The sequence below is a fragment of the Callorhinus ursinus genome, unplaced genomic scaffold (assembly GCF_003265705.2).
Source record: "Callorhinus ursinus isolate GAN/ISIS: 27379988/994484 unplaced genomic scaffold, GSC_fseal_2.0 scaffold118, whole genome shotgun sequence".
In the NCBI taxonomy this organism is placed as follows: domain Eukaryota; kingdom Metazoa; phylum Chordata; class Mammalia; order Carnivora; family Otariidae; genus Callorhinus; species Callorhinus ursinus.
The window spans coordinates 429,818-456,849 of NW_027397180.1; the positions used below are offsets into that span (position 1 = coordinate 429,818).

The 27,032-nt window shown below is 57.1% G+C and overlaps 2 protein-coding genes across 6 annotated transcripts in view; one reads left to right on the forward strand and one right to left on the reverse strand.

The window, feature by feature from the left end:
• Window positions 1–484: 484 nt before the first annotated feature.
• On the reverse strand, window positions 485–26,229 carry DEAF1 (DEAF1 transcription factor). Of its 5 annotated transcripts, XR_012377190.1 has the most exons (14): window positions 25,597–26,229; window positions 23,272–23,369; window positions 21,580–21,709; window positions 21,131–21,277; window positions 20,425–20,564; window positions 19,784–19,849; window positions 16,063–16,189; window positions 15,206–15,334; window positions 14,685–14,813; window positions 13,145–13,392; window positions 4,382–4,471; window positions 2,598–2,742; window positions 1,779–1,996; window positions 485–943 (listed from the first exon to the last, which is right to left on the reverse strand). XR_012377190.1 is itself a non-coding variant. In XM_025861982.2 (12 exons), the coding sequence occupies exons 1-12, from the start codon at window positions 25,883–25,885 to the stop codon at window positions 839–841; spliced, it is 1,698 nt and encodes a 565-aa protein (XP_025717767.1). In that variant the 5' UTR covers window positions 25,886–26,228; the 3' UTR covers window positions 485–838. The 5 variants fall into 5 exon arrangements, 4 of the variants coding, with proteins under 4 accessions (XP_025717767.1, XP_073745895.1, XP_073745894.1 ...); XM_025861982.2 differs by lacking the exons at window positions 1,779–1,996; window positions 2,598–2,742 and having other exon boundaries at window positions 25,597–26,228; XM_073889794.1 differs by lacking the exons at window positions 485–943; window positions 1,779–1,996; window positions 2,598–2,742; window positions 4,382–4,471 and adding an exon at window positions 4,561–4,920 and having other exon boundaries at window positions 13,145–13,326.
• A 231-nt stretch (window positions 26,230–26,460) lies between these two features.
• The window catches only part of TMEM80 (transmembrane protein 80), a 6,543-nt gene continuing 5,971 nt past the window's right edge, over window positions 26,461–27,032 (forward strand). The window contains exon 1 of the mRNA XM_025862053.2: window positions 26,461–26,693. Within this exon, the coding sequence (XP_025717838.2) occupies window positions 26,594–26,693 (100 nt within the window). The 5' untranslated portion in view covers window positions 26,461–26,593. The remainder of the gene's footprint in view (window positions 26,694–27,032) is intronic.

The following is a 27,032-nucleotide window of genomic DNA, read 5'->3' on the forward strand; positions in this document are numbered from 1 at the left end:
TGTTCCTCAGGTACCACTCTTGGTCAGCAGGGAAGGCAGGTCCTGTTTCCAGGGCCAGCCAAGCCTGACACCCAAATGCACTGGCGATGAGTACCCCAGGCGCTGGCCCCTGTCTGACCCCCTCTGCCCTCTGCCCCTCAGTGCAGGCGGGGGACGCAAGGCTGGCCTCAGCTCTGAGTGGTCAGCGTTCTCGGGGTATAACCTTGTTTGTGCTAGAGAGGAGAGGAAGGAAACTGAGCCAGCAAGTCTGGGGCCGTGTCACTTCAGAGACTGGACAGGAGGGGCCCACATGCCCAGTGCATCGTCGCCCCACGCTGGGGCCTCTGCTGTAGCTTGTCCACCAGCGGCTGCAGGGAGAACGCTACAGGCCGGCCTCGCCGCTGCCCCTCCACTGGGCTGCACGCTTGGGCGTTGCGAACTCCAAACCGTCAGGAGAAACAAAACTGAGGCCCACCCAGCCCCTGGGCATCTGGGAAGCTGGAGCTGGAGTCACCCGTCCCGGTGGGGCAGGGAAGTCGACTTTATTGACAGACACATGTTATGTACACGTGTGCTACCGCACACGTCACACCCGTGGGTAAGGCCGGATGCTTACGAGCCAGGGGATAAAAAAGAGCACCGTGAGAAGGCGCTAAGGGCCTGGGGCCTGCGTCCACCAGCCGCTGCCTCGACCTCCCTCAGGGCTTCTGGGTGGCAGGAGCTCATTTCCAAGGGCGCAGGTCACTTAAAGTCTATTAACAACTTGACCAGCAAGTGTTTTCACCCTCTCCTCAATGTCCCTCAAAGTCCCTGACCCGCGGCAGCCCCACGGCACCATGGAGGGAGGACCCAGGGACCCTCACACGGTGACTTTCTCCATCACACTGTCAGTGACGTGGACTTCGTCCGCCTGGACGGTGACAGCTGCCGACTGACCGCACAGGTGCTGGTGGTCCTTCCAGTCCTGAAAGGAGAGCACACCCCACATTACCATGAGCAGCCACCTCACTGCACAGTGGGGAGCGAGACCTGGGGCAGGGGCCGCCCAACCCTCTGGCGGTCTCTGCTCTCAGCCCAGGCTTGCCCACCCTCACGTTTAAGGGACCAGCTCACATGGCAAACCACCAGGACGAGCCTTAAACACACCAAGACCCAGAAGCATGTCTACACTCTGACCCCTCCTGCCTTTCAGAGATACGCACAAAAGAAATATCGTCTATGCAAGGAAATATTTGTATCTGATGTTGTTGCCCATAATATAACTTGCAATCCCAAAGGTAAAAAAGAGCTGAAGCCAGCCACTTGTCCACAGAAGGGTTTGGTGGCTGTGGCTCACGGGAAGATTGGGGACAGGGTGGGTGTGCTGGGCGAGATGCCGGCTCCTCCCCGTCCCCCATTAGGGGACAGATGCTGCTACCAGCCTGTTTGCAGGTGGAAATGGAGCTGAGCTCCAGCAAGGCTGGAGCCTGTGTCCAGGCCTGTGGAGCTGCCTCTCCGCCCAGACCGGAGTTCTGCAGGAGGCCGGGCGGCCACGGCCAGTGAGGGCTGTGTTAGTCAAAACAGAGTAACCCCTGGACAGGAGATGACCATTTTATTTGACGTGAATGAATATAAACACACTCAGTGGAAACAAACACACCCAAACACTAACGGATGGTTTCCAGGCAGAACTCCAGCTGGTCATCTTTGTGCTACCCTGTTTTCCAAATTTTCCACAGTAAGTGTGCCCTATTTTTACAATAAAATAGTAACATTTGAAATCATTATATCAAGAAAATGGAAGTTTAACTTGAAATTACCTACAATGAACCTTGTAAATCTACAGAGTGAACCCTCACAGGCTGGCTTCAGGTCCACAGCATCTCACATCCCACACGACAGTTAACCGGGGTCACGGCGGCAAACGGGACAGCAGCAATCATGAGCGTTTTGAGAGAAAACTAGAGACTGGCAAAAGTTCTGAGACCCAACACCCACAACGTGATCTCCGTTAAAAACGTTTGCCCTGCAAACAGCACTAATGAGAAAGTAAACGGACAAGTCACAGGCTGGGAGGAAACGTTTGGAGTCACGAATCCCATGAAGGACCCGTGTCCAGCATGTATACAGAACCCTCCATGCTCAGCAAGAGAAACAACCCAACTCACATATGGACAAAATATTTGAACAGACATTTCCCCCAAAAAGACGCACACCACCCACTGAGCGGGGGAGAGGACGCACGGCCGCCCACCGAGCCCGCCCGGGAAAGGATGCACAGCCACCCACTGGGTTAATGGGGGAGAGGATCCTCAGTATCACCGGTCACTAGCAGAGTGCGGATTAACACACGCTGGGGCGCCGCTGGGCAAGGGCCCAGGCAGCCGCGGTCCACTGCACCGCCCCAAGTGCGGGAAGGTAAAACGCGCAGGCGCTTGGGAAAGCAGTTGGGAACCGTCTCAGCAAAATTAAACACAAATTTATAGATGACCCAGCAAGCCTGCACCACCGTATCCAGCTAGACGTATGGAAACATGACCACCCGAGAAGGTGCACCAGAGCGTGCCCAAACCCGCAACGACCCGTGCTGTCAGCTCAGGAACAGGGAAGCAAAAGGAGCGAAGCAGTGACGCACGCACCTTGCAACGAATGAGCTGGGGAAACACGGAGCCGAGAAGCCAGATGCCGAGACCACACAGCACAGGACTCCAGGTACTGAGCTGCCCACAGAAGGCAAGGAGATTCATGGGGGGCCAAGGCGTCTTTCTGGGGTGATGGACGGTTCTAAAACGGAATTGTGCTGTTTGCACAAGTACGATGTACATTTTGAAAAATCCCTGAATTGTGCCCTGAAGACGGGCGAATGCTGTGGTGTGGCTGTTACACCTCTCGAAGGTGCACCCCACATGCAGGATGCAAGAAGGGCGCAGTCTGAGGGCTAAAATCCACAACGGTCCCACCCCGGTCCACCTGGCAGCACCAACCCCCTTCCACCTGTTTTTGGGGGCACAGAGAATTGGAGGGGCCCTTCCAGCTGGACTGCAGGACCTGAGATCAGCATTTATGCCAGACTAGGAAGGGCTCAGGCTTCGATCTCCTCCCTCACGTCCTGTCCAAAGTTCATTTTGGGTCCAACGTGAGAAGTATGGTTTTTGAAATTAATTTTATATCAACTTACATGAATAAAAACAGAACATGTCTTTATCAACACAACAAACACAGCACACAGTTAACACAATCCATGGAAAAAGGGAATCTCTGTCAACAAGATCATACCTCAAATCTAACCTCCCAGTTCACAGAGGTCTCAAGACTGCAGTTTACATTCAGACAAAATCTGACCTAAAGGGATTCCACTGAGAAAGAAACCCACGGATCCTCCTGTGCTGGCTCCCATTCAGGACAGATGGCAGAAACAAGCCCAGAGCCGCGCCACCCTCCCGGCCACTGCCCGTCTGGGCTCCTGCTCAGCCCTGGGCACAGGCTGCTGCCCCAAAGTACCCACAAACAACCTGGTGCCCTTTTCCTCAGCACAAAAGCCTGCTGACACCACTTGAGGGAAACGCAGACTGCCGGTCCCACCTCCCAAATCCCTAGCACCCAAGGACAGACAGATGGGTCAGGGGCTAAGAGTGACCCTGGAAGGCAGGTCGTGCCCCCACAGACGCAGCCACCGGCCACCAAGCCCTTGGGGGCAAAATGCTCTGGCACACGGTCCAGGGTGGTGGGCAGGTCTCCGGGGGTTGTGAGGGATGTGAGAACTCGCCCCTTCCTCCCTGTGCGCCGCTGCCTCATGAAGCCCTCAGGCACCTGCACACCCCACTGAACAACTCCCGCCCATCATCCCCACCCACCCCTGCCCGGCATCTGCTACACCGGCTACAGAATCAGAAAGCCCCGAGGAAGCGAGTGCCCTGGCCGGGGCCAGTGGTCAGCACGCACATGTCCACTCGTCCACCGCGTCCGGGCAGCAGGAAGGTGGCCCTGTTCATCCACATAACACACTGCCTTCTTCACTCTGCTCGGTTAAGTCTGCACGCAGAGAGACTTACACCCCGGGGGCCGCTCTGAGTCCGCACGGGAAGGGTGGAAACACCTGACCCTGCGAGGCTACTCTAGGAATGCGGGCGAGCCATGGAAGCAGAGACAGCTCCAAGTGCCCCGGCTGGGAAGCGCCGGCTGTGACGGCCTCCGGGGCGGGGACCCCCTAGGGCGGCTTCTTCTTTGGGACTTTTGTGGAGGCTGTGGACACGGGGGAGGAGGCCGCTGCCCGGGCAACCAGACTGCGGCTGTGGCGGGGGCGGGGGCGGGGGGCTGGGCCTTCTGGAAGGAGCCGGTGCAGCCTCTCAGAGCGAGGAGGGGCGGCGGGGGGGCGCGGGGGGCGGCGGGGGGGATGCAGGGGGTGGGGCGGCGGGGGACACACCTTGCGCTGGCAGAAGGTCGAGCAGTAGTTCACTTTGTGGCAGCCGGTGCACTCGCTCAGGGCCTCCCGGCCACAGTTGACACAAGACTGCTGCAAGAAGGACACAGGCCGGTCAGTGTCGTGGGGATGCCTCCAGCCAGCCAGCCCTGTGACACGTGTCCCCACCCCCGGTGACGCCCAGACGCACCTTCCCATCACCCCCACAGCCTGCTCCTGTCAGCGGCACTCCTCGTGCCCGCAAGAGATACGGACACAGCAACGTGGGGCCTTTTCCAAAGTCCGAGGAATTTCATCTGGGCCAAGTAAGCAGGGGAAGCCCAACCCAGGAGCCACCGAGTTCTCAGGCACTGGTGACATTTCCCGCGCACCTGGAGCTTTTCCTTTGGGCTAACTGAGGACTTCACACAGGTTAAGCGACCTGTGCACGGGCGGTCAGAGCAGTGCAGCCAGTGCAGGTGCCGTGCAGCCGTGGGCTCTCCCGCCAACTCTCTGGCACAGGCTGGGGCACCGTCCCAACGACACTGACGGCAGGCCAAGGCCTGTGCACACAGGTCAGTGGGTCAGGGTGTGAGCGGCACCCACGGAAGTCACACGCGCCTCTTTACACAGGGAGCCCCCGCTCTGCGTGGATGAGCAGACCACAGCTAGCCTCTTGCAGAGTTCTGTTCTGAACTTCAGCTTCCTTCCTCACAAGATGTTATATTTACCACATGTAACGTTTTTCCACTCATAAAACCGCCCGCAATGTGTATTCGCTCACTTCCAGAAATATGAGCGTTAGCTGGAATCCGAGGTGCTCATTTAGTTTGCCCCCCCTGCCTCTACTTTATAAGGCAAAATACATAAAGGAAAGAAAGAAGAGACAGTCTATAACCCCGTACAGAAATTTCTCCAGGGAGAGCAAAGGCTTCCCAGGGTTCATGGCACCCTGAATGGAAGCAGAGGTGTGGCTGGGTGTGGGGCCCTCGAAGAGAAGAGGCTCCGCGGGAGGGTGCCTGCGCACACGGACTGCACACCCGGGGGAGCCTTCCTCACTGCCCTTGGGGGAGGCTTCATGCTGGAGGCGGCAGGGGGGCTTAAGTCCTCTCACAGGATGTCTGTCCCTGCCAACAAGAGAGCACGCACTCATCTGGACCTTCCAGGTTTGCGCTCCAAGCGCCTAGCAGTGTCAGTAGGAGGCAGTGACTCTGAACTGAATCAAAATGTCACAATGAACAGATGGAAAGGGGCTTGTGCCTCTAGCACACGTGAGTGCCCTCAGCTCCTCAGCCTTCCCAAAGCACACTGTGGGAAAATCATTTTTTAACCAGAAATCACACTGTGGCTGGCACGTGAGTCCGCCCCCTCAGCTTCAGGTACAGAGACGGACAGACACGTACAGAAACCCCGAGCGCGGTCTGTACATGCGGGTTGTGAGTACACGGCTCCGTCTGTCCGCTGAGGGGCCCAGAAGCTACGACGCCCCAGTGGTGAGGAGCACGCCGGCCCCCGGAACTTGGTTCCCCAGACCGTCCTCCAGTGAAGGAACCAGGGCTCCTGGAGAAAAGGCTGATTCCAGGGCTGGGGCAGGAGATGCCCAGCTGGGTCTGGGGGCCGTCTAGCGCCAAAATGCACACCGAGGGGAGGATGCCAAAGGGACCCAGGAGCCAAGCAAGAGCTCCCAACGGGCAGCGGTGCAAAAATGTGAGCAAGATAAGGAACACAGGTCTAGGGTACAACCCAGAGTATAAAATACATGTAAAGGGGCGCCTGGGTGGCTCTGTTGGTTAAGCGACGGCCTTCGGCTCAGGTCATGATCCTGGAGTCCCGGGATCGAGTCCCGCATCAGGCTCCCCGCTCAGCGAGGAACCTGCTTCTCCTTATGGCCCTCCCCCCTCTCATGTGCGCTCTCTCTCTCTCTTTCTCACTCTCTCAAAATAAATAAATCTTAGAAAAAAAAAACCACATGTAAATGAGCTCCTCCCAATACGAACAAACAAATGGATAGAAAACAAATCTCTGGTGCAGAATTCCAAAAATACACCAGGATTCTGCACCCACCCTCCCTGTGCCCCCCAGGAGGGGGACGGGACTCACCCCCTCCCCAGGCTGTACTAGCACAATGACTCCGTGTGCAAAGGGAAAAGTCATTTTTATGGAGAAACCTCTGAGCCTACATACTGCCTATGACCTGCCCCCCAAAAGCCTATGCTGAGCCTTTGGGTATTGGGGCCCTTTAGGGTTAGATCAGGTCCTTAGGGTGGGTCCCCTGAGGGACTGGTGCCCTGAAGACACCAGAGAGCACTCTGTGCCCCAATGTGAGCACACGGTGAGAACGTGGGGGCCTGCAGCCTGGAAGAGGCCCCTCCGGGACCTGACCCTGCGAGCCTGCAGGCGCCCCGATTCAACCCCAGCCCAGATGACTGTCTGGGCTCCACTGCCCATGTGTATCCCTCTTCCGTTGGTGCACTTCTGTGCCTCCTATGCTTAGCTCTTAAAACCAAGGACGAGGCTAAGGAACGGTGAAGCGGCCAATGCCAGCTGGGTAGAAGCGTCAGCCAGGAGCCCATGGCAATGGGCCCAGGACGAGGCCACAGGCTGGCGTCTGCTGGACACTATGCCCTTGACAGGGAAGGGCATCTACTCTTCTGCCCCGTTTGTTTAATGTCTGCTGAGCTAATTACACGAATGCAAATGACTCATGATGAAAACTGCAAAAATCTGAATTGCCTCAGCTGGGCTAAATTTGATTTTTTTTTCTTTGTAATTCCAAATAAAATGTCCAAGCAGGCAGTCCTAGGCCTTCCCTCCCTCTGCTGCAAACAGCGGCACTCTCGCTCAGGGAGCCCACCTCTTCCTGACCCCTACAGCCTTCGCTGGTTGTGTCTTGTCCCCTGACCGCCCAGGACTCCTGGGGAGATACTTTGGGAGGGGTTCTACCAGGATCTTCCCAAACAGCCAGCAGTGTTTGTTTTTCCAACCCTGAACGTGTTCCCACGCTGCAGTCACACCGAAGGGCCCCTTGTGATGGCACAGAAACTTGTGTTCTCTGTGGGTGGGAGCTCCGGGAAGGAAGATCTGTTTCACACTGGCCCATGTCAAACACTCCTGTCACGGCAAGTCCCACAACAAAGAGACACTTAGCGGTCCCCCCACGTAAAGCCTAGATGGCCCACAGCCCCGCCCGCCCCTCCTCCCACCTCACAGAACTCTGCCCCCTCCCATGGGCCACTCTTGTGGCTGGGACACGTGCTCTGGGCCTCCCCATCCACACACTGCTTGAGTGGGGGCCTTCCCGCCCTTCTGAACCCCTCCAGGCCCCATAAGGTCCCTGAGAGCAGGCTCTCCATGGGGTCATGCAAATGCGAGGCCCCCTTACTTCACAAGAGCCCAGCATGCAGGCACGGCCATCACAGGGCCACAGAGCTCAGATTTGTCATCCCGTGGGGGGAACTGGGCTCTGCAAGCACACGTGACATCACCAGGCTATCCACAGGGCAGGGCTCCATGAGTTTGGGCTGCGCAGTACCTCCACCTGGCCTCCCCCATCAGGCACTCAGCTCTCCACAAAATTATTTAAGAATGACACGTCCTGGGGCGCCTGGGTGGCTCAGTGGTTAAGCGTCTGCCTTCGGCTCAGGTCATGATCTCGGGGTCCTGGGATCGAACCCTGCCATCGGGGTCCCTGCTCAGCGGGAAGCCTGCTTCTCCCTCTCCCACTCCCCCTGCTTGTGTTCCCTCTCTTGCTGTGTCTCTCTCTGTCAAATAAATAAATTCTTAAAAAAAAAAAAAAAAGACATGTCCTGTCTATGCCCTGTCTATGTCTCGAGAGAAAGGACAGACATGCCCATCACAGGGCCAGCCAATTTCGCAGGTGCAGGACACTGACAGGTGACAGATACACTCAGTGGGGAAGATGCAGGCCCAGACGTGGCCCTCCCATTAAATCGCTTAACATTTTTCCACCTGATGGGATTTTAAGGATAAAGGCATTTCGTGTCCGTTTCTTTCTTAAAAATATATAAAATTGCAAATAAAATCCAAAGTCCTGCCTTGTGGGGGTGGCGACCTCACCAATTCAGCCACGGCAAGAGACCCGCCCCTGTGTCACGGACTTTTCCTAACAGGAATTCGGTTTCTGGATCCTTTGAGCGTGAACCGAGAATGCGAATATGCTCTCACGTGAGAAATAAAACACTCGGTGGCTCCCACGCCAAGCTCTACGCCCCTGAACGTTGCCACGACCCCCGGCATATGGCAGAAGCTACCTCTGCCGTGTCTCCATGTGCTTTCAAGTCTGTCCCACTTGTCCCTGGAGAATTCTTACCAAGAGCAGAAAATACGTCTACGTCAAGTACAAATTCTACTCTGTGAAAGAAAAGCCCACAAAAATTAGTGATGAGGGCACCTGGGTGGCTCAGTCAGTGAAACATCTGCCTTCGGCTCAGGTCATGATCCCAGGGTCCTGGGATCGAGTCCCACATCGGGCTCCCCGCTCCGCGGGAAGCCTGCTTCTCCCTCTCCCACTCTCCCTGCTTGTGTTCCTGCTCTCGCTATCTCTCTCTGTCAAATAAATAAAATCTTAAAAAAAAAAAAAAAATTAGGATGAAAAATCTAAAACTAGAACACTCCCTCCGCTCATTTCCTTGCCAGCACGAAGCTGAGATTTCTGTCCGACTGGTGCCACCTGAACCAGTCTGACAGGAGCTCTGTGTTCACAGGGAGGGGGTCCCAGCACCCCTGGCCAGGGGGGAGTGCAGAGAGCACAGGGTGACCCCAAACACTAGGTCTCCGCAGCACAGAACCATCCTGTGCCAACCACCAAGGGTGGGGCACCGACCAGGTCCTTGGCTGGGGGCCCGCAATTCAGTGACCATTCTAAGTAAGAACACAAATGTCTGTTTTCCAGTCTATGCTTCTACATACAATTTGAATTAGCAAAACGCAGACATTCCTTCCATTTCATTCCCCAGACACTGCCTGGGCAGCTGTGGAGAGACATGCTCTCCTTCCCAGAAGGATGCTGCTGGAAGGACCAGCCGTGGAGTTGGCAGCTGCCCCGTGCGTGGCCTGGGCCCCAAGACCCGGGGGAGGATGCCACAGCTTTTCTTCACAGCTCAGATTCCCTCCCCACCCTTTAAAATGATCCCTCAGGGGCGCCTGGGTGGCTCAGTTGGTTAAGTGACTGCCTTTGGCTCAAGTCATGATCCTGGAGTCCCGGGATCGAGTCCCGCATCGGGCTCCCTGCTCGGCAGGGAGTCTGCTTCTCCCTCTGACCCTCCCCCCCATGCTCTCTCTCTCATTCTCTCTCTCAAATAAATAAATAAATCTTTTTAAAAAAATTTAAGAAAATAAATAAATAAAATAAAAAAATAAAATGATCCCTCAGGTCCATTTTAACTCTGGGGGAAAGATGCCAGCAACACCCATTCAGCCATCTGAGCAGTACCTGCATCCTTAATATGAGACCCAATGAATGACCATAAGTTTAACCTTTTACAATCACATTGACTTTTTAAAAGTCCCCCCCCCTTTTTTTTAAAGTAGGCTCCGTGCCCAGCGTGGAGCTGAACACGGGGCTTGAACTCATGACCCTGAGGTCAGGACCTGAGCTGAGATCAAGAGCCAGATGCTTCAATGACTGAGCCGCCCAGGTGCCCCTAAAAGTACTTTTCCTAAGCAAACACAAATACCCAATTTAAGAATGGGCAGAGAGCCTGCAGAAGCACAGCTCTATTGTAGACATGCTGGTGACCAAGCAGCTGGGCATCGTCGAGCTGCTGAGGAGATGCATAGCACAGAGAGATACCCCCTCACACCCACCGGGCGGCTGGAGCCTCACCATCTGCAGGACAACACCAAGACTTCAACAGACGGGAAGGAGAACACAGAGAAACGGGTCATTAAAAACAGTTACAAAAGTAGTTATAAAAACAGTGACTAAAAATCTTCCAAACTGAATCAAAACCAACATGAAGACCTGAGCTTAACACGTCAAACGGGCCTCTTTACTTTCCATATACTGTTGCCTTGAAGGGTCTCCCTGGGGCCCTGGGGGCACAGGAGGGTCTGCCCCAACTCGGGTAAGTCAGCTCCTGGACACACTGAACCTGTTGCCAGAAGAGCGCCTTTCAACAGTGAGCCATCTTCTCCAGAGCCCACATCCCCACCTCCTCCTCCACGGGCTTGCTCACACCACTATGTCCCTGCCCAACTCAGCCGGGGTCAGGCCCCAACAACCCTGAACCCACTGGCCAACCCTGAGCCTGCTCACCCGGCCGTGTCCGTTCCTTCCCACAGAAGCCACTTGCTCACATCTCCCCCCTCACCCCCTCTGCCTCCCAACCCACCCAGGTGCTTCCCCACGTGGCTGAGTCTGGTCCGGCGTGCCTCCTGCTTCTAGGGAGCTGGGAAGTGCTCACGTCTTCATCACGATGACCATCCCACCTCTGCATGTCTGACCACACCTCACAAAAACAAATGCCAGTGCTCCGAACACATCAGCACACACAGGCACGTCACAGCCACATGCTAAACACCAAAAACAAAGACAAGCTCCGGACACAGCCAGGGAGGGAGACCTGTTATGTGGAAGGGATCAAGGATCCTGCTGCAGGATGCAGGGGTGGCATCTTCAAAGAGCTGGGGACGACAGACGTCGAAAGCACTCCAACTGTGCTTCAGAAGGAAAGGGGGTATGGTGGCGGCGCCGCATACACAAGGCACACTGTGCCAAGAAATGTAGAGGCGCAGGGCCCAGCGGCGCCGAGAGCACCCGCAGCGGCTAACCAGAAGGCTCCACACATGTGGAGTGCATGCCGGTGCATGAAGGCAGTCTCAGTTAAGTGTCCAAGCATCACTACAGAGCCTCTGACTGGAACGGGATCTGGTCTGAAACCACTGATGCTAAGAAATCTAGAAAATTCTAAAATGTTTGAGAACCTAGGAGTCATTATCTTTGGGTAAAGAGATTAAGATTTTTTTTCCTACTTTTCTCTTTTCTATAAAATTCATTGATTATGTATTAATTTAAAATTATAGTTTTTTAAAAACTCTTTTAAATGTATCTGCTTCTTCAGAAGAACCAACATTTTTCTTCCTCGGGAAAAAAATCATATGTTAAGAAATCGTTTAAAAAATTAAGAACCCATGGGGCACCTGGGTGGCTCAGTCGTTGGGTGTCTGCCTTCAGCTCGGGTCATGATCCCAGGGTCCTGGGATCGAGCCCCACATCAGGCTCCCTGCTCAGCGGGAGGCCTGCTTCTCCCTCTGCCACTCCCCACTGCTTGTGCTCTCTCTCCCTCTCTGTCTCAAATAAATAAATAAAATCTTTAAAAAAATAGCAGTAAATAAATAAATAGATAGATAGACAAAATAAAATAAAATAAAAAATTAAGAACCCAGGGGCGCCTGAGTGGCTCAGTCGTTAAGCGTCTGCCTTCAGCTCAAGTCATGATCCCAGGGTCCTGGGATCAAGTCCCGCATCGGGCTCCCTGCTCAGCGGGGAGTCAGCTTCTCCCTCTGCCACTCCCAGGGCTCGTGCATGCTCTCTCTCACTCTCTATCTGACAAATAAGTAAATAAACTCTTCAAAAAAAAAAACTAAGAACCTGAAAAGCTCTTCTTTCCTCTGATCTACAAAAAGTAGAAATAAACGAACAGAAATTTTCACAGATTTTGTGAAAAAATATCAATCTGACTTTTGTTTACAAGTCAAAGTCCTGGGGCGCCTGGGTGGCTCAGTTGTTAAGCGTCTGCCTTCGGCTCAGGTCATGATCTCAGGGTCCTGGGGTCAAGCCCCACGTCAGGCTCCCTGCTCCGCGGGAAGCCTGCTTCTCCCTCTCCCTCTGCCCTTCTCCCTGCTTGTGTTCCCTCTCTCACTCTCTCCGTCCAATAAATAAATAAAGTCTTTTAAAAAAACAAAACAACCACACGGCTGGTGTGCTCCCAGTCTCCACCCCAACCCTGTGCATCCGAGCCCACTAGCAGAGCTGCTCCACACTCCTTGGACCTCACTCCATTGCGCACAGACCGCTCCTGCAGGTGCATGCCAGGGAGAGCCGCTCCGGCAGGTTGGGGTTGGGCCACCTGTGCCCGCGGTCGAGAGGACTGGCCCTCTGCAACGTAAAGGCTCTGGGGAAAAGCCAAAGGGGCTGAGCCCTCTCTGTGCTACAGCGACCAGTTGCCATGGAAAAGCGCTCTGTCCCAAGGCTCTGTGAACCCTGACGCCACGCTTGGGATCCTACTTCTGAAGAACGCCCTGGAAGCTAGAAGGGAAATGCCCACAATGGCACTCAAGGGGCCAGGGAGGTGGTCCCCGTGGGGCACCGAGATGCAGGTGGAGGGGCTGGGATGGGAAAGGGGGTGGTTAACGGGGAAGACGCACATCTGCCCACCAGCTGCCTCAAAGACAGCCCAAAGGAGGCCTCTCCAAATTCAATAGAGCCCAAGACACGTTTTCATCGTGTGCCAATAGTCTAAAAAAAGTATACGCAATGTCCGTGACAGGTGAGGGTCCAAAAACAAGTGTCCATGGACTGGTGTGGAACATCTTTTCCTTTTTGAGATAAACCAATCCTATTTACAAGAGCACAAAAGCCTGAGCAGTAAGAGCGTTCAACATTCTATGAGAAAAGCTTAATTTGTAAACGATTCTCCAGTCTTGCCCTTCCAGAAAGGTGGGGAATGTAAGCCAATGTAGACACCGCACGGCAGGCCCCAGAGCCAGCAGAAGGCATGGGTCGGGCAGCCACAGACCAGTGCTTTCTGCTCAGCCTGACGTTACCTCTTTCCGCTCTGTCTCCGCCTGGGCTCTGGCCTGGGCCACGGCGGCTTCTCGGTAGGAGCTGGCCTGCTTGGCTTGCTCGAACAGCGTCTTCAGCTGCTGTGCCGTACTGAGCAAGGAGTTGACCATCTCTTCCAGGTACAGCCAGCTCCGCTGTTCTGACATTTCCAGCCCGTTGACCACTGTGGGCGACACAGCTTTGGTGGGAGTGGAGGGTGGAACTGCCAAGGCCGGCAGAGAGGTCAACACTAGAACGGTTGGAAACCAAAATAAAACAAGAAATCATTATATTTCCTCCATTAAAACTTCTCATCAAATGTTGGAAAGTGTGGGGGCAAGTGACCCCAGGCATAAATACATGACCTCTCCCTAAAACGCTAGAAGATGGGGAGACATTGCTACATTCACAGCGCTGCGCTTAAACGTCCCTCATGCCGCCACCTGCAAGCACCTATGAGACCCAACCCTGTGCGTACAGGGCTGGAAGCCAGATGCTCAGAGACAGAAACCACGACAAAGTGTGCCCTGAGCAGGTGGGCCTGAAGCATCAGATGGTGTGGGACAGGGACAGCCTGAGGCAGTGGCTCTGGTTACACCACGTGAACACCTGAGATGAAAGAATGAGGGCACCCGGGCTCCATCTCTGCTCGTGTCGAGTCCTCCCCGACGTCTGTGGCCACACATGGGGTCCTGATTAGGGGTCACGGGCGTCAGGCTTCTCACAGAGAGAGGACGACATTACAAAGATGGAAAGGAGGAAACTGGAAGGGACCTGTGGTTTGGATGGGAACTGGAAACTCAATACACGTGCCAGAGCCGGGACACCCGTGTACGCGTGTCCCACCTCTGTCCACTGGGAGGGCCTGTGGGCAGGGACATCCCCAGAGCAGTGAGCACCCCGGCCTTCCAGGACAAAAGCCCCCAATGTGCCCCACGCAGGAGATGTGGGCGGGGGGGGGGGAATAATGAAGTGCTCGTGAACAAGAGGTTCGTGCGTCTGCAGCGCTATGAGTTTCCGTGTTGCCACATCATCTGTGAAGGCTAAAGTGTAGAGCCACCCACCAGCTGGGATCATGAAGCTCCCTTGAAAAAAAAGCGTAGAGATGGCAATGTGTCCAAAATGTGTGGTTAAGTGAGACATGGAACCAAAATGCACGTGTGGCACATCATCATTAGGTCTTGGAGCGGGAGCGACGGCAACACTAGTCCTTCCACGTTTCACAGACACCGAGTGCTCCATGCCGGCCCCCGAGATGCTGGCCTGGACGCAGGGAGCGCACACCCTCATGGGCAAGTCCCGGCAGTAGCATGGGCCTCCACGTGGGCCGTCTGCTGCCACACTGCGTGTGGACGACCGGGTGAGCCGAGCTCCAGTGGAAGCACGTTCACAGACACGGGCAGCGGATCGGACTTCACCAGCCCCCAGTCAAGCGTCTCAACAGGACAAACCCACACAAAAGCTACTCCACTTAGAAATTCTATCCTAATGAGCAACTCTGAGGATACCAGCCTGCAAGTGCGGGAACTGTCTCAAACCAACCTATTTTGGGATGAGATGTTGGCAGCGCGGCCTCTGGAAACGGTGCGATCTGACAGCTGTCCTGGTAGCCTGGGTAGTGGGGCTCCGGGTGGCCGACTCTGCACGGGGGCTGCACACCCGCCTCTTGTACTGTTGGGGACACACAAGGAACACGACAGCCTGCTGACCTGGCTGCGGCTGCACCACGCCCGGGTGAGTCGGGACGGCAGAGATGCTGGAGCTGGGGTATACCGGGGGACGTCAGTCTCAGCCACATCTCTGCACCTTCTGGCCGTGGCTCCTGGAGCACCTACCAGCGCGCCATGGTCCCAGGGGCTTGTGCCGCGTGGCTGCTGGAGAGCAGGAGTCGGCGGACTGGAAGCATTTTCTGTCACACCGATCGACCCGCACCCCCGCAGGTCTGCCCGGCGTCCTCCTGCGCCCACCAATCTGAAGCCCCTGCTCCAGGCTGCTGCTACTGCGCCCAAGGTCAACAGAGGTGACAGGTGCCACCCACGGGGCGGGTGCTGAGGACAACTCACCCGTGGCTCCCGCGAAGACATCGCCCTGGGCCGGGCTCTCTGAAATGACAGCGGTAGCCTCCACGGTGGATGCCCGGTCAAAGGTCAGCGCGCCCGAGGTAGTGATCTGTCCTGAGGGGGTCACGGTGACTGGAAAAGCAGAAGTGCTGTTTACCACCCGGCTCTCCCACAGCGCAGGCCAAAGCCTGGACACAGCACATGCCCTAGATGCCTCTGCAATGGCCGGAAGAGACCAGTAACCCTCAGCGGTCCCCCCCTCCCCCTCCTCAGGGGAGGGGACCCGGGGCTGAGGCATGGGCGGCGGGCTCTCCACAACACCCTGCTCACATCTGACCTGGCAAAAGAGGCAGGGACGGCTTCCTCAGAAAACCATAAAGCGTAAGCCTGCAGCACTTGTGCTCCTGTCGCCTGGGGCTGCCCGAGTCTGCCCAGCCTGCCCGCACTGCGGGGCTGCCTCGGCGGGCACCCAGACAGGGGCTAACCGCTGATGCGTTGTCCCCGGGACTGCCTCGCCCCACTCCGTAAATCCCTGCTGCCTATTCTGAGCTTCAAACACAGACCTTCCCTCTGCCCTCCCATCTTTGAGACAACGGTGTGGGCCGTTCACACGCCGGACATGTGCTCGAGGCTGCGAAGACCAAAACCCAAGAACCTTCACTGGGAAGGTGCCCACATGGACGCCCCCTTGGAGGAGGAGCCACTCCAGGTTCATTTCATTAGAAATATGCGTGGGCACCCGCAAAGGGGTCTCCGGAGACCAGGGAGCCCCCCCAAGGGTGTTCCCCATGCAAATAGCGAGGCAAGCCCCAGGGGTCAAGAGGTCGGAGGGGCCACAGCTCCATCTCGCTCAGACTCACAGGCGGTGGCAGCTGTGGCGGGAAGCAGCGTGATGTTCTTGGGGGGCTCCTTCTTCACGGGGGTTGTGGGCAGCTCGTTCTCCTTCTTGCGCCTTTTGTAGGGGACAAAGAGCCTGACGGGACCGCTCTGCAGGGAGAGGCACAGTGAGGGGGAGGACGGAGCTGCCCCACACTCCACTGCTGACAAAGCGACCCGCTCATCTCCCTCCCGTGCCAGGGGCACAGCGAGGCTCGTGAAGGCGGGAAGCTGCAAAGACCGACCTCTCCTCAGGCCCCAAATTCCTCACAATGACAGAAAAGACACTTTTTAAAAGAATACGTGAATAACACTGTTTGAACACAAGAAAAAGCATCACCAACATACAGGATTTTTAGGAACTGCAAGGAAACAGAAAGCAAAAGGGAATGAGTTAGGGAGAAAGAAGAGCCCCCTGCCCAAAACGAGAACATTCCCCAGAAAGGAGGAGGCTCTGTGGTCACCAACTACAGGGGAAACCTCAAAACACCAGCAACCACAGAAGGGATGGTGACAAGCACGGAGCAGATCTGGGAGGGGCGGGGGGAACCGACAGCTGCAGACCCCAAGGGCTGGACCGTCTTGCTGGACGTCACCATGCTCGGGGGGCATGAGACCCCCGGGAACCGACACAGGCTCACTGCTGCGGGCCCCTCCACTCAATTTTTCACTTAGGTCTTCTGTTTTTTCAGTTCTAGAATTTCCTCTCGGTTCTTTTTTTGTAATTCCTGTCTCGTTATGGAGAGTCTCCACCTGCAGAAATATGGCCATCCTCCCTCCTGCTCTGCACGGAGCACACGTGGAGGCCGGATCCCCAGCGGCTGTTTCTGCAGTAAGTGCGGTCACTGGGGGCCCTGACTCGAGGGTTCCGAGTGCTCACTCCATCTGCCGCGTGAGGGCACAGCACCACCGCCTGCCGCCAGGGGGTCTCGCCTGTGAGAAACCAATTTCTGGGGTTGAAGGCCACCCCCTGCCCCTCCTGGGCCGGCTGTGGTGTTCTGCGGTGGACGCCTGAGCCACTGAGACATCGTCCATGGATTCTTCTGACGGGTTCCATGAACACAGACGGTACCAGGAGGCCTCTGTCAAAGTGACATCTCAGCCATGTCTGCCGTGCGTTTTCTCCTGTGCGGCTCCTACTTTCCATCTGTGTGTCTTATACTCGAGCAACACTGAGACTGATTCCTTCTCTGCAGGGCTTCCTGCTGCCGCTCATGGGCTTAGTGACCTGGCTGCACCCCAGCAGAGTCCCACCGGGGGAGTCTCACTGGGCAGAGTCCCACCTGGCAGAGTCCCACAGGAGGATGCTGCCCTGCTTCCAGCATCTGCTCCAACAGTGCCCGAGGCATAAACTGCTCCACTGTCTGATCCCAACTGCATTAAGGCTCCTTTATGGGGAGTTTTTGAGACAAACCTTTGAGGTCTGTTCTTATCCCAGGACTCTTGTGAGCTGCAGTTTTCCCTGGTTCTCTGGTTTAGCCTGTTGCTCTCAGGCTCTGCCGGCCTCCCCTTCAGGGCTCACGTCCATACAGCACTGCTCCAGAGCCAGGGGCAGGAATGGTCCTCACGTCTGTCTGAGTGACAGCCCTGCTTTAGTGGCAAAGCTCTGGACAGCGGCAGAGCTCTGGTCTCGGTCTGCCTCCCATGGCATGGACCTCCACACTAGGAGCGAGCTGGGGTGAGGACGCTGAGGTACAGTACTCCTACCCTGCCACTCCTGAGTGGAGCCTCTGCCCTGAGAGAGGTTGGGTGCAGGAAGGCAGCCCCGATCTCTCGGTCACACTTGCCCAGAATTTAGTTTCTGCAACTCAGAGCCAGGGCTGGGCATGCCGGTCCCTGGTGCTGAAGGGAGAGGGAGTGGGGCTCCCTTTACAGGGAGCTGGAGGGAAGCGGGAGTGAGCAGGTGCACAGGGCTCTTCATACTAAGGTCCCTGAAGTGGAAGCCAGAGTGTTAGAATTTGCAAGTTCGATTCACCAAGTTTTAATTTATGGACTGTGCCTTTGGTTTCACGTCTGAGAAACCCTAGGCCACGAAGTTCTCCCCTGTTTTCTTCCACCAATGTTAGTTTTATGTTTTGGATAAATCTGGATCTGTGATCCATTTTTAAGTCATTTGTATATAAAGCGCCAGGTTGAGGCCAAGGTGCGTCTCTAGGCCCACGGCCGTCTGGTAGTGCCAGCAACTTGCGCATGAGCACACACGGAGCCTCTCGCTTCACCGACACCGTACATCTTCATGACGGCAGCCATGGAACAGGGCTTAATCAGCACGTGCTGGGACTCCTCCAATTTTACTCGTTTTCTCCAAATTGCTTTGGTTGTCCTATTTCCTTTGCCTTTCTGTATATATTTTAAAGTCAGCTTGTTTAAAGCTCCACAGAACCCCGCTGGGATTTGGATAGGAACCGCGTGAAGCCTACAGAACACTGTGGGAAGAACTGGTGCTCTCTGCGCTGTTCTCCACCCCACGGGCTTGGCGCATCTGTCCCAGGTCTTCCCCGGGTCCTCTCTACAGCACTTTCTAGGTTTTTCGTACGCGGATTCGGTACATGTTCTGTTAGATTTACGCGTATTTCAGCGTTTTGGAGTAACTGCAAATAATTCAAGTACTCTGAACTTCCAGATAGAACAAATTCCCTCTTACTGCTCTTTTTCTCCCTATAAGATCCCCGAGAATCTCACTACTAGTTTCTCCAGGTGAATTTTAAAGTCATTTAATTTTCACAAAAATATCCCATTGTTGATTTCACTAGAATCACATTCAATCTATACACGAACTAAACAATCTAAGAATATTTAGTTTTGGGGGCGCCTGGGTGGCTCAGTCGTTAAGCGTCTGCCTTCGACTCAGGTCATGATCCCAGGGTCCTGGGATCGAGCCCCACATCGGGCTCCCTGCTCCGCGGGAAGCCTGCTTCTCCCTCTCCCACTCCCCCTGCTTGTGTTCCCTCTCTTGCTGTGTCCCCTCTCTGTCAAATAAATAAAATCTTAAAAAAAAAAAAGAATATTTAGTTTTTCCACCCAAGAACACGTCGTCTCTCCAATTAAATGTTCATATCTTCTAATTATTAACCAGATGAGTAGTCAAAATAAAATCAGAAAATCTCACTGAGCAGCTTCTAAAATTTGAAAATATTTTTAAATAGAATTCAATGCTAAGGAAAATTGAATACTGGGATATTCATACGTTACAAATCAGTATCACGTTTTTGAAAGCAACATACGTTAAAGTCAATGAAAAATAGTTATTCTTTTCAAAACTGTTAAGGATTTACGATAAAGAAATATTTCAAAAGATATTAAAAGCTCCTTATAAATAGTTTCAATGTAGTATTCTTATGAAATAACGTTAAAAACGTAGAATATAAAACAGCACACATATACTTCTTATATCCATGAAGAGAAAGTGTGTGTCTGGTTTTGGGGTAGATTGGTGATGCTACAGGAGCTTTCTGTTGTCCAGACAAGCCCCTTCAAGTGCTTTGACCGGCGGGCAGCCTCGCGCATCACCTGAGGCAACAGAGCAACGTCGGAAAAGCAGAATTTGAGTGAGAAACTGATAACAAGCCCCAGCTAGGCTGCGGTGCCAGGGACACAGGGACATACAGCCCTAGAGCTGCATGCACGGCAGGGGGACAGGACAGGGCACGCGAGCAGGGAGCTGAGGGTGGGCACATGGAGCTGCTGAGCGAGCCAGAGACTCACCAAGGTCATGTCGTCACAGCAGGCGGCACAGGTGCAAGATGCAGCATGAGGGTTTAGGATCCCGTCCTGAAACGCAGGTGCGTGAGAGAGTCAGCCTTCCGCGTGAGCCATCGACGCTACAGGAGGGCAACTAGCTCTGCCACTGCTCTGCCGCTCATGCAGTTCAAACCCTGTCGCTTCCAGAAACTGACCTCTCCCCCACACTTCTGTACATTATCAGTGGCAGGATCCACAGCTTCCCCTCCAGGAGGTGAAAAGGTTCTACGGACATTATTTCTTGATCAACACCCAAAGCACTACACTGCAAAGAGCAGTGAGAAGCCCTCTTCTTGTATGATGAGTAAACTGAGGCAGAGGGAAGTTAGGCTTTTGAAGGGGGCACACGCCCCAGCCGGAGCTCCTGTGTTGCCTCATGCACTCCTGACAATACCATCACTGTCCTCCTGTGTGAAACACCAGCAAAACAAGGCTGGTGCCTGGCCCAGGGCCACACATCCAGGGGGCACAGGACCCAGAGCCCGACTGCCTGACTGCGTTCGGCGGCCCCGCCACAGGGCACAGCGGCCGGGGAAGCCCCAGAGCCTCAGCCTGGGGAGACGCTCCTGCTGCGTCTTCAAGCTTTCCGCTAAGACACAGGGCACCTGGATAAGGCACTGCAACGGCCTGCCCGCGTAGCGAATGCTTCTCTTCCAGTCTTTACTGCTGGCTCTTCCTGCCATGGCTTCAAACTCCGTTGGGCTGTACCAGTTCTCCCCCTGCTTAATGCACCGGCCCCGGCCTCCTAAAATGACACACGGGACCAGCAGAGTAAGGGCAATGCCCACCCACAGCACCGCCGTTGGCTGACAGTGGCCAGGTCCCCCTCCTCTCCTTCCCACCTCCTACCTGGCTCCTCCTCAGACACCAGAGCCCCCACCTGGGCCTGCGTGATCTCACCCTTTCCCACGGACAGCCCCCACCACGAAATCACACGTGCAGGCCACGCCTGCCTACTTTATCTGTCTGCTCCCCAGCCACGGGCAACAAAAGCCCAACATGGTCTCACACGGAGCTCGTGACATCTGCCCCACCCCTAGAATGGGGGTGGGTCCCCATCGCTACGGGTCCCCAAGCTGACCCGGGAACTTAGGGAGCGCATTCCAGGCCTGCCTCTCCCCGCGCTCTCCCTCCTCCACGGATCACTATGTCTTCTCACTGTGCCCCCACCACGCCCCAAACCTGTCCCGGCCTCAGCTCTAGTGCCCAGGGGCCGCGAGCCCAGCCTGCTTTACTCGGCCCGGGCCCTGCGCAGCCACCAGGGGAAGGGCGTGTCTGCATCCTGTGCAGCGGGGGCCCATGCCGCCTCACCTGAGCCCAGCCGGCTCTTGAACAGCGTGCCGCTGATGTTCCGGCAGCGCACGGGCAGCTCGCTGTCGTACACCGAGGGGTCCCAGTTGTATTTGGTCCCGCCTCTTTCCTGGCCAGGAGCAGCAGGGCTTGGAGGGCACTGAGGGCCTTGAGCAAAGGAAGCATTTTGAAAATAAGAGATGCGGGACACTCCCAGCATAACCGGAAAAATACAAGCACCTCCTGGACTCTAACGGCGGGTTCTACCACTACCACCCCAACACAGCAGCACCGTCCCCTTCCGCTCTGGGCAGCTCCTCTTCGGCCTGGAAAAGCCCACTTTCTCTCCTCAGACAATAATATTCCTATTCCAAGTTTACCACAAAACTAAAGAAGCCAATTCCAGAGTGAACCCGCGAGCGCTCAGATGCGTTCTGCTCTGGAAAGCCGGGGGCAGGAACGGGCAACACCTGGAGTAAGCGGAGCAGCTGGCCCCTTCAGCCCGGCCGTCTCCACGATGCTCCCGTCCGTGTGCACGACAATCAGCGTGGCCTTCTCAGTGTTCAGGCTGTCCCCGATCTGCAGCGCCGTCCTGCCAGACTGGAAGAAAGAACGTCCCCTAAGTCGTCTCAGACAACAGCTGCACGGCCTGTCGCCTGGTCCTTGCTCACCATCACCAACAAGGGCACCAACTGGGATTCCGGGGCCTCTTTCAAAGACGCCCCTAAAACACCTAAACACAGAGCCAAGAACAAGAAAGACAATGCTCCGGGAGGCCCTGAGCAAATGCTCACAACCGCCTGCCACAGGGAAAAAATAAACATGTCCCACAAATACACCCTGGAAACAGGAAGTACCCTCACGTCTACCTGAGCAGCCTCTGCAAGTTCACAGGTTTCTAGCGAGGGTTCTGAGAGACAAGTCCACAGTCACAGCCGGGGTCTGGGGCAGGATTCCCTTTTCATGCCCATGCCCCATGCACAGCTCTACCGATGGCCACCAGACACCAGGACCTCCCCAACCACGCTGCTCATACATCTGTCCACGGTGGCCAGGGGCTACCATGACAGCACCTACTTCCTCTGGGCTGGCCTGGCCTCACCCTTCAAGCTGCCCTGCTCCCCGGGAGAGCCAGATGCCCCTCTCCCATCCCTGCTGGCCCTAGGCGCACACCTCACGGGGCTCTGGCAAACAAACTCTCAAGGCTTTTCCCAGACAGCCCTGGGGTAGATGACACTCACTCCAAGCAGCCTGTTCAAACCCAACATCCTGGGGTGCTCTGATGCTTTCATGGTGAGAATAGAACCGACGAAGGCAAAGTGAAAAGACCTTTCCTTACATCTGAAAATCAAATCAGGGGAAGTGAGTACCAGCTCATTGTGGAGTCGAGGGACCTCCACCCCATGAGCACACAGACACACACACATGTGCATATTACACCCATGCCTGGGCTCATACACCTGGAGAGTCATTGCCTCAGTAAGCGTGTCAACACTGCTCATGTCTGAATCACTTAACACAAGCAACTCTACTGGAAAAAGGGAACATTCTGTGTTCATTTACAAATCACAAAACTATTTTCCTTATTAAGGCCAATGAGAATATACAGATATTTGAGACCCAGATCACACTAAGTCTGCAGGTCTTCCTGTCCTCAGAGCCTACTGCAAGCACTGCACCCAGGAGGCTGCACCCCAGCTCCCTGACCCTCTGGCTCCAGTGCTTTCTAGAAAAGAGGACAAACCAGAATCTGCTGGGAAGGAGAGACCAGTTGGAAGCATGAAACTGTCAGCTGGCTATCAACTCATATGCATTCTGACACCCTAAGAAATAAAGCAAGTTTCTGAAATCTGTAGTCTGCTATGATAATTAAGAGCGCAAGTTTTCTGTTTGTTGCCATGACAACGACAGTAACTTTGCTTCCAGGGATATAGTGTCCCAGGTGTGTGAACAAGGCTAGAGAGAAACCGTAACTGATAGCTGTGGCAAAGCTCCAGGAGAGTCCCCCATTGTGCGGTCATCTGGCCAGGACTGACCGGGAGACAGGAGCACAGTCACACCCCTCAGGGCACTTAAGGAACCCAGAGCAGGCCTCTGGGACAGCCAGGCTTAGGGAAGATGCCCTCTGGGTTCTGGGGAAAAGTGCTCGCAGGGCAGCTTACCAGAACGTGTCCCGAGAGGGAGGCGGCATTCGCCACGGACGTGGTGAAGACGTTGTCTGCGGAGGCGCCCACATTGGCCACGGTCACCGTGGTCACCTCTGCAACACAGGAGTCTGATTCAGCATACTGTCAGAGCTGGGGGCCTCCCACTTGGGCCCCAAAACAGCATCTCTCCGTCAGTTATCTGCACTTCTAACCAAGGGACTCTCAACGTTTGTACACTAAGTGCTCACTCAATACTTCTAGACCATAGGCTAGGTGATCTGGGTCTTAGAAAAAGAGAGAGGAAAGGCTCTCCTGGCATTAGAGCCTTTTTCATTTGCAGTGAAAACCCGCCCCCGCCACAGTCCCACTGAGCCGCCCCTGGGCTTCTTGCTCCCTTTTAGGAGAAAACCACACACCAAGGCTCCAAGCATCCTGTGATCATCCTGTGATCAGACACCTGCCGTGTCACCGACAGACAGTTCCCTCCCTTCCCGGTCCCCCTCTCCAGGTCAGCACAGGGCAGGCTCAGGTCCCTTCAGCGCCCCCCGCCCCCTTGCACATTGCAGCGGCTTTCCTTCCCTCTCCAGGGCTGGGTCACACAGCGCTCTAGAACGGCCCGTGCCTGGGGCAGTCTCTGGCACACGGGAAGTGCCCCACAAACACTGGCCCAGAGAGTCCTGCATATTCCATGAAGCCAGCGCCCCCACACGCCACTGAACACCTGTCCCCCGTCTGTGTCCTCCCCTAGACCACACCCCAGGAGTGCCGAGGAGATCCCTGCCTGAAGACACTGGACTCGGCCAAGCAGCTGTCTGCCCAGAGGAGGTGGCCTCAGACGGGCAACATGTCCCGCTGAGTTACTTCCACCTGGAAATTACCCGACCTCAGGAACTTATGACAGAAAAGTTGTAATGCTTTCAAGTATGCAAAAACACAACTATAAAATTTTGCAGGAAAAACAACTCATTTCTCTGAGGCTGTGATGAATGGTATCACGTTTCTTTTCTGCATCCAGAAAAAAACATTATGCAAAAAGCACAAAAAACTGAAGAAAAACTTCATGGTCCAAAATCCCAACATTAAACCAGTTTAACCACAAGAACCGCAGGCTCTAACAGCCGCAAAGCTTCTTCCCTCCCTCGTGAGGCCCCCAGGCAGGCCACACACAGACCACGGCACTGGGGCAAAGCAGGACCTGGCCGGCACCTGCCGGAGGAACACCTGCAGTGACCAGGCCGAGGCGCGAGGAGGCTGCCGCCAGCCCCCAAACCTGGGCGCTCCTTAGGTGAAAGCGCCTGACAACGACATGGCGATGCTCTGCCGGGGTTCCCACGCACACCTCCGAGTCCTCGGGGGCCTCCGGCGCCCCTGGGGAGCTCCCGGTTGGGACGGGGTGCGACATCTGGGGCAGTCTCTACCATCTTTGGGTCCGAACAGAGCCGAACGCTGCCGAGCCCGGGTACTCCCGAGCCTCGGCCCTCGGGCTCCTCTTGTACGGAAGTGCCCGAGCGCTGCCGGCGGGTCGCACGGGCCTCGGCCGCGAATCGAATCGACCCCCGAAGCGCGGCGCGGGCGGGTCCCTTCGGGAGCAGAAGCGAAAATGGCCGAAGGGACGCGAGTAGGGCGGAGCTGTCTCCCCTACCATCTGGGGAGACACACTGGGGCCGACAGGAGGGCAATCTGGGGAGTCAAAGCACGACGCCGACCTCTGCTCCCAGAGGTCACGGGGCCTCCCGAGCTGGCCTCTGCTCCCAGAGGTCACGGGGCCTCCCGAGCTGGCCTCTGCTCCCAGAGGTCACGGGGCCTCCCCAGCTGGGTGAGCACTGTCTTGCCCCCTGGCTCTCAGGTCACCCCTGAACTAACGCCCACGATTCCCGGTGACCAGACACACCCACCCTCAAGCCCCTCCGGGGCAGGACCCACGTCCGATGCCCCGGCCCCCGGGGTCACCCGCGCCAGGCAGAGACAGGGAAGAGGACAGGCAAGGCAAGAGCAGGCAGCGGGAAGGTTCTGGAAGGAGCGCAGAGCGCGGCACGCGGGGGGCGGGGGAGCAGGCACCAGTTAAGAGGTCTGGGAAGCAGGTCCGGGGTAGTGCGCACAGCGGGCGGGGCCGGCCGGTGACGTGGGCAGGCGTGCCGCGGCGTCAGGCGCGCCAGGTAGGTGCGAGGCGTGCGGGAGGCATGTGTTCGGGGGAGCAGCGGCAGGCCGGTCGCCGGGGCGCGCGCAGGGCAGGTGTGCGTGGGAGGCAGGGCGTGCGGGGCAGGTGCGCACAGGTGCGCGGGGCAGGTGCGCCGCAGGTGCGCCGCAGGTGCGCGGGAACCGCGGGCGGGCGGCACTTGCCTGCAAAGGCTGCGGCCGCGGCGGCCTCGTCGGGGCCCGGTAGGGCCTCGGCGCCTATGTCCATGTGCCCGGGCTCGGCGGCCATCACCGCCACGGCCGTCACCCGCCGTGTCTCGCGCTCTGCCTCCGAGTCCCCGTCCTCCTCCGAGTCCTCGTCCCTGCTGAGCACCGGCTCCTCCGCCTCGCCTCCCGCCGCGGCCGCGGCCGCCGCCGCCACAGCGGCCGCGGCCGCCACCGCCGCCGCCTCGGCCAGGCCCAGCTGCTTGGCGGCCGAGTCCGAGTCCTCCATCCGGACTCCGCCGAGCCCGCCCGAAGGCGCCGGCCGGGGCCGCCCGAAGGCCGGGACGGAGCCCGAAGCGCGCCGCGGGAACAGGGCCGCCCGAGCCGAGCCGAGGCGAGCCGAGGCCGCCCGAAGCTGCCAGCCGAGCCGGGCCGAGCCGAGCCTGCCCGAAGCCGCCCGCCCCGCCGAGCCGAGGCCGCCCGAACAGGGGCCGAACCGGCACGAAGCGGCCTAGTCGAGCCCTGCCGCCGGCCAAGAGTCCGGAACCGAGGAGGGCCGAAGCGGCCCGAAGTGCGGAGCCGAGTCGGTCCGAACTGGCCCGAGGCGGCACGACGGCTTCCGAGCGGCTCTGCGCTACCCCCCCCCCCCCGCCCCACTCAGCGCCCAAGAGAGCGGCGCCACCCGTCGCCCCCCGCAACAGGGTCGCCGCTGCGGGGCCGAATCTCGCCGATCTCCAACGCAGCGCGGCCGGGCCCAGAGGCCCTCTCGCCGCAGGCTCCGCCCGCCCCCGCCGCGAGCGGGAGCCGAGTCCGTCCGAGGCGGAGCCGAACAGAGCCGAACGCCGCCGAGCCCGGGCACTCCCGAGCCTCGGCTCTCCGGCTCCTCTCGAACGAAAGTGCCCGAGCGCTGCCGGGCGGGTCGCACGGGCCTCGGCCGCGGGTCGAATCGACTCCCGAAGCGCGGCGCGGGCGGGCCCCTTCGCGAGCAGAAGCGAAAATGGCCGAAGGGACGCGAGCGTGCGGAGCCGAGAGACTGCCGGGATCGCGGCGGACTGGGCGGGCGGGGCCGGGCGGGAAGATGGCCGCCGCGCGGCGAGGTGAGGCGGCCCGGGGCGGGCTCCTGGGGGAGCTGCAAGGGGGCCCGGGGCGGGCCGCGAGGGTCTCGGGACAGCGCGGCGCCCGTCCGCCCGCGGCCTGGGCTGGGGTCCCGGGCGGGCGGGGGCGGAGATGATGCCGGGAAGGGGGCTCTGTCGGGCTTGGTTCTTTCCGGCGATGGCAGGGCGGGCGGGTCTGGGGCGTCTCCCAGCGGCTGCGGCCCCGCCGTCCTGAACGTCCTGGCGAGGGGCGGCCCCGGGCCGGTTGGGCGCCTCCTGCCCTCCGGTGGCCGGCGCCCCGCTCGGCGCAGAAGCCCCGCTGTGCACGGCCCTGGGGGGGGG